The sequence below is a fragment of the Channa argus genome, chromosome 12, assembly GCF_033026475.1.
Source record: "Channa argus isolate prfri chromosome 12, Channa argus male v1.0, whole genome shotgun sequence".
Lineage (NCBI taxonomy): Eukaryota > Metazoa > Chordata > Actinopteri > Anabantiformes > Channidae > Channa > Channa argus.
The window spans coordinates 21,320,276-21,326,469 of record NC_090208.1 but is presented as its reverse complement, the minus strand read 5'-3'; the positions used below and the strand labels follow the sequence as shown (position 1 = coordinate 21,326,469).

Here is a 6,194-nt window from a genome sequence, read left to right as displayed (position 1 = left end):
AAAATTCTGATTGGTCTTTTGCCGTCTTCTTTACATTATGGATGTATTTGTTAATAATCAGTAGTCTAGGCCCAACAACCTTGTTTTAACTTAATGAACCATAATTTTATTTAATATTATGCATCTGTGAATATAAACTTGGTTGGCTGTCCATCCCATCTTACCTTACTTTGTAGTTTAAGAAGATAAAGTCCATGTTGTATTACTCAAGTAACAATTAATCAAATTACCGCAAACATTTGAGCACCTAAGAGACTGTGAGGGCAAAACCCTTGTATCAAGCAAATGATTACTTTGAACACTGGTGCTACTGCTTAGTAGGTCAAATGTGTATTGTACGTTCACAAATAATACGTTTCTGTGCTTTATTAAAGATGAGTAGTGAAACTAAATCGTGTTTTTTGCGTTTGTGTGGGTGTTTTGTGCTTTTATTTTGTCAGATGAACTAACTAAGGTCCGGTGAAAATCTGGCACTTTACGCAGCTCCCGCTGCAGGAGGAGTGAACCGCGCGTGGTGAGCGCACCGAGCTGGATCTCTTCTTCTTCCTTTTCCCCTCCTCTTCACGCATGGGTAACTTCTCCGATTCAGTTCAGAGACACCCAACCGATCTACTTCATAAAAACTGTAATATATGCACAAAACATAGGTACAGGTGATGAATATATTAGCAAATGATCTGAAGGTCATCTGTACAGATCCTATAGAAAACTGCTGATTTCCTAACAAACGTGAGTACAACCAGGTCTCTGTGAGCTCAATATTGGTATTTGCATATACTTAAACCAAACAAAGGTTATAATCATTCATAGATGCCAAAGAATGATAGTTATTGTTAAAGCAGCCTCTTTTGGCATGAGAAGCTGGCCCCCAAATTAATGTGTTGCAGATGCCTCTTGCTGGCTTACAGAGTAAGTCAAAGTTCCTGCTATCGGCTCACATTCAAATGCTGCTTAATCTCTGATTTCTGATTGATTATGGGTGTTTAAACATTAAGACATTTCGTTTTTAATTGGTCAGTATTCCTTCGCAAGACTAGAAATGTCTGTTCTTGTTCTGTGACAGATGTGTTTGTCACTCATTGGGGTTAGAAAAATCTACAGTTCTGGAAACTGTAGAGTACTCTACTTTTATCTATGTTCTGTACAAAAATACAAATCTACTGTGCTTGTACTTTACTTAAGCCACTGTCAACTTTTGGATATTTTCTAGTACCACCTTTGTAATCCAACACGTCATCACGTCAGCTTTTTTGAGTTGTAAATCCTCAAAAATATGCATCAGTCTAATCACATCTGCCTCTATAATTATTTAATACAAAACTGTCACACAACTGGGGGTATTCAAGGGATTTTAGCAGGTAACAGAAACAGATGCTCAACTGTCATCTACTGGTTATTATTCGACATTGCAGGGTAGAGATCAGCTTCCGTTCTCGCGATATCTTCGCGGTTGGTCGGTCCAAAACAGGAACTGAGAGATGGCAGTGGTGTTCGGCGGAGTGGAGGGGTGAGAATGAAATAAAATAATAAAAAATACAACAAACTTACTTCCAATGTGTTTTTCTTATTTGTAAGTTCATGCTAGCATGTTCTAGATCCTTTATTCTGATTTTCGCAGTTGCCCTCTAGAAATGTAGCTAGTCTGCGAGCCTATAAATTGCTGAACGAGTTTCATTATTAAGTTATGAGCACAGACAGCAGGAAATTTTTGTTGATTGTATGTCTCGTGATCACTTCTTCTCCTTTATGTTTTGTGGGATACAGTCAGTTTAATTCATTTAATATAAATGAGTACGTGACAATTATAGAACCTTTGAACCTATAAAAATGTGTCTGACTCACCTGTAACTGATTGTATATCACAGCAAATGCATCATGTCTTTTCTGCTAATGTTGCTTCAATGCCGAGACAACTGAATGGTGCACTGCTGTCTTTGTGTCTCCAGTGGAGGGACCCACTCAAAAGCATTGTTAGTTGCAGCAGATGGAAAGATCTTGGCAGAGACAGAAGGACCCTCTACCAACCACTGGGTGAGAAAACAAAAGTAGATTAGTAGGTTGGGTTGAATTAGTGGGGAGACATGGCAAATAAAAGGCTCAGAGGAATGGGGGAGAAACTAATTCAGGTGTTCATAATTTGTTTATCATGTACTAAATGCACAATCCATTGGATTAAATGGGTAAATGTTTTAATTAATTATATATATATATATATATATATATATATATATATATATATATATATATGCTAAGAAATTTAAAATGACATATTTTGCATGTGTGTATACAGCTGGTGGGGGTGAACAAATGTATTGAAACTATCAATGACATGGTGCAGAGGGCCAAGGTGGAGGCAGGACTGGACCCAAACACACCTCTATGCTCCTTGGTTAGTCAGACCCATGCCACACAAATGCTCCTTTGATTGACCTCTGACAACAGTACTTGATAAAGAAGTGCATTAACCTCCTTTTTCTGCGCATGTGCATGCAGGGCATGTCACTGAGCGGAGGGGAGCAGAAGGATGCCATCGACAAACTGATTGCTCAGATGAAGGAACAGTTCCCTAGTCTCAGCCAGCACTACTTCATCACCACTGATGCCATCGGTGCCATGGCAACTGCCAGCAATTTTGGTAACTTGTCATATTCTGATGTCATTGCAAAGACTGCTGAAGACAAGGTGTAAGAGGTGACCTTAATTTAAATTTAGATTCAGTGTTAGTCAATTACTATGTTTGCCATGGATAAAATGACAAACTATACCTTTGTAATTAACAGATTTTAAACCCCAGTTCCAAAAAAGTTTGGCTGATTTGTGAAACCTAAATAAAAACAGAATGCAATGATTTGCAAATCTCATCAACCCATATTTTTTTCACATTAGAACTTAAATAACATATCAGATGTTAAACCTGACACATTTTACCATTTCATGGAAAATATTAACTCATTTTGAATTTGATGGCAGGAACACATCTCAAAAAGTTGGAACAGGGTGATGTTTACCATTGTGTAGCATCCCTTTTTTTTTTTAACAACTCTAAATATGTGGGAAGTGAGGAGACCATTTGCTGAAGTTTTGGGAAAGGATTGTTGTCCCATTCTTATCTGATGCAGGATTCTAGCTGCTCAACAGTCCTAGGCCTTTGTTGCCGGGGTTTCTAGTGGGGAAAGGTCTGGACTGCAGGCCAGTTCAGTACTGTCTGCTGATAACAAGCTCATTGGCCCCTCACCTCATTTTCACAGAGAGTGATTTCTGGAAGTGCTGCTGACCCCATGCAGTTATGTCCAATAGAGAATCATGTCTGCTTTTAATGTAATGCCACCTGAGGGCCTGAAGATCACATGCATACAGTTTTTACCCCTTGCGCACAGAGATTCCTCCTGATTCTCTGAATCGTTTGATATTATATATTGTAGATGGTGGGATCTTCAATGTCTTCACAATTTTACATTGAAGCACATTTTTCTGAAATCACAATTTTTAGATGCAGTTTGTCTTAGATTGGTGAACCTCTGCCTCTTTGAAATGCTCCTTTTTTACCCAGTCATGTTACTGATCTTTTGCCAATTAATCAAATTAGTTTTCAAATACTCCTCCATTTGTTTTTGATTTGTTGCAATTACTTTTCCAGCCTTTAGTTGCCCCTGTTTTTGTTGCCCTTTTTTGAGATGTGTTGCTGCCATCATATTCAAAATTAGCTATTTTCAATAGAATGGCAATATTTCCATCAATTTCAACATCTGACATCTTGTTCATGTTCTATTGTGAATACAATATGGGTTGATGAGATTTGCATCAAATCATTGTATTCTGTTTTATTTAGGTTTTACAAATTGTAATTGTAATTTACAAATGTGTGTAATTGGGGTTGTATTTAAATTAAATTACATTTGTATTGGAAGCCTTTACATTTGAGAGGTGTTTCAATGTAAAGTAGACCCTAAAAGATCATAACTAGGCGAGGCTTGATACTTTACCCTCTTGTACTTGTGTGAATGTGATGTCATTTACAGTATTTTTCAAACTATATGGCTTAATGAGATTTAAGCCATATAGCACAGTTGTTATTATTGTGTAAGAGCAGTCAGCTCAGCCCCAAACTGCCTCTGTTTTCTCTGCAGGAGGTGTCGTCCTGATATCAGGGACCGGCTCTAACTGCAAGTTAGTAAAACCGGATGGCTCACAGATTGGCTGTGGAGGCTGGGGTCACATGATGGGTGATGAAGGATCAGGTAAATTATTTATGAACAATTTTAGCGTCATTGGCTGGACTAAACATTCCAGAAATCTTTACGTCTCTTAGCATTCTGGACCGCTCACTTGGCCGTGAAGATGGTGTTTGACGCCAAAGACAACCTGGTTGCTCCTCCTCATGACATTACATATGTCAAAAAAGCCATGGAGGAGTATTTTCAGGTCAGATTTCTGCAACAGTCACTAAAGCCGTTACTGTCTAGCTAATGCAACAAATGGATTGATTTACAGTATAATACCAAATAAAGTTTAAAAGCTAGAGCCAATGAAAGAACATATATAAAACTTTTAGTTTGATACACCAAGTGTAAGATGAAAAAAGCCAAATGTGGGGAAAAAATGTATATATCTTAGGTGTCAGACCTGATGGGCATGCTGCCACATCTCTACAGAAACTTCCAGAAGTCACACTTTGCTGGTTTCTGCAAGAAACTGGCTGAAGGTAGGCAGCGTTTCCTGTATAGTATTGTGAAGGCATAGTTAAAGTAAAGTTAGGCAGGTCAATTGAAAACTTTGTGCACATGTCTTAAAGGTGCAGAGGCAGGGGATGCCCTATGTCAATATGCCTTCACTCAGGCTGGGAGAGCCCTGGCAAAGCACGTAGAGGCTGTCTTACCTGCAGCACAGGAGGTGGCACACACACTCACTCACTCATACAAACCTGTGCTTTGACTCTTAAGCTTCATGAAGATTTCATGAATTTCTGCTCGTCTCTCCCTCTTTCTCTCTTGATAGCCTTTACTAAGTGGAGATCTCGGCTTGCCCATTCTGTGTGTGGGCTCAGTGTGGAAGAGCTGGGAACTCTTGAAGCCAGGTCAGCACCCCTCAAATCAAGAAAATAAGCACGCAAATAGTCATCAAAAATAAGAAGCCTGGACACTGGCAAATATTAAACAAAACAATTTAATTAGTGTAGAGAGTTTATGTGTTAAGGAACTTGTGTGTGTTTGTGTTAGAGCTTTTCTACCTTTGTATATGATAATAGGACTGGGGGATGAAGAAAGATTGGGCAGATGTTGCAGCTCAGCTTCTCTGCACACATTTTTAAGAAAATCTTGACAGCAGGCCGGGTCAACATGAGATGAAAATACTATTGGATCTAATAGTGCACAAATACACAATGAGATTATAAAAATATCAAGATGTGTTTAGCTTTCAGATATTTCAAGCACTTGGGAAGCTTTTCTCAATCTTATTTTTACAAATATGTAATAACTCTAAAACCGCTCCTGAAGTGAAAGTAGCAACGTAACCTTTCTCACAGAGAACATCAATCTTCTGCTGCAGCTCATGTTTTCCATCCTGCTTAATTACACCAAATAGGCCCCTTAAGTTACTTAATTACTTAACATAATGAATTAATAATAACATAACATAATTTTTACAATGAAAGAATATTTTGTGAAGCAATAACACAGTGTTATGTTTCAATTTCCTCTCTTTTTCTCGGTGGTCCCTCACACTTGGAGCAGGGTTCACTGAGGTCCTGGATAAAGTAGCATCGTCCAAAAGGTTTAAGGATCATTTCCATGGCTACAGCCTCCTGAATTTGCGGCAGTCGTCAGCCCTTGGAGGCGCCAGTCTTGGGGCTCAGAGTTTGGGTCTTACCATAATTATGGATTACGCAGCCAATGCTGACATGTTCTACCAACACACCTTCAACAGCAGCTAATGAGAACACGAAGGACACAAATGTGCTTTCCAATTTTTTATTAATTGTATCACTACTAAACGATTTACCATGATGACTGTATAATTATGGTATTACACCTGACTTATTCTGATTATTTTTGCACTTTTGTAAACTTGATTGTTTCCATGTACCAAGAATAAAAATTCTTATGACTTGACAGACGTAAGTTTATTAAATTATCTCCCTTCCCGATGATATTGACGTTCAGTTTAATCTGAACAAAGCGTCGGTTGTAAAAGGC

General features: G+C 38.4%; 1 protein-coding gene across 1 annotated transcript; it reads left to right on the top strand.

Moving 5' to 3' along the window:
• Window positions 1-572: 572 nt before the first annotated feature.
• On the top strand, window positions 573-6,110 carry nagk (N-acetylglucosamine kinase). The gene is made up of 11 exons (XM_067523232.1): window positions 573-729; window positions 1,413-1,507; window positions 1,947-2,031; window positions 2,291-2,389; window positions 2,494-2,635; window positions 4,128-4,238; window positions 4,310-4,422; window positions 4,615-4,702; window positions 4,793-4,890; window positions 4,996-5,074; window positions 5,733-6,110. Exons 2-11 carry the CDS (start codon window positions 1,479-1,481, stop codon window positions 5,930-5,932), a joined length of 1,044 nt encoding a protein of 347 aa, XP_067379333.1. The 5' UTR covers window positions 573-729; window positions 1,413-1,478; the 3' UTR covers window positions 5,933-6,110.
• Window positions 6,111-6,194: the final 84 nt, after the last annotated feature.

What these genes read in the sequence shown, in the direction of transcription:
- nagk (XM_067523232.1), top strand. Translation starts at nt 1,479, where the DNA reads ATGGCAGTGGTGTTCGGCGGAGTGGAGGG. An exon ending in ACACACCTCTATGCTCCTTG is followed by an intron (nt 2,390 to 2,493) that starts GTTAGTCAGACC and finishes ATGTGCATGCAG; the next exon opens with GGCATGTCACTGAGCGGAGG. An exon ending in TCTTACCTGCAGCACAGGAG is followed by an intron (nt 4,891 to 4,995) that starts GTGGCACACACA and finishes CTCTCTTGATAG; the next exon opens with CCTTTACTAAGTGGAGATCT.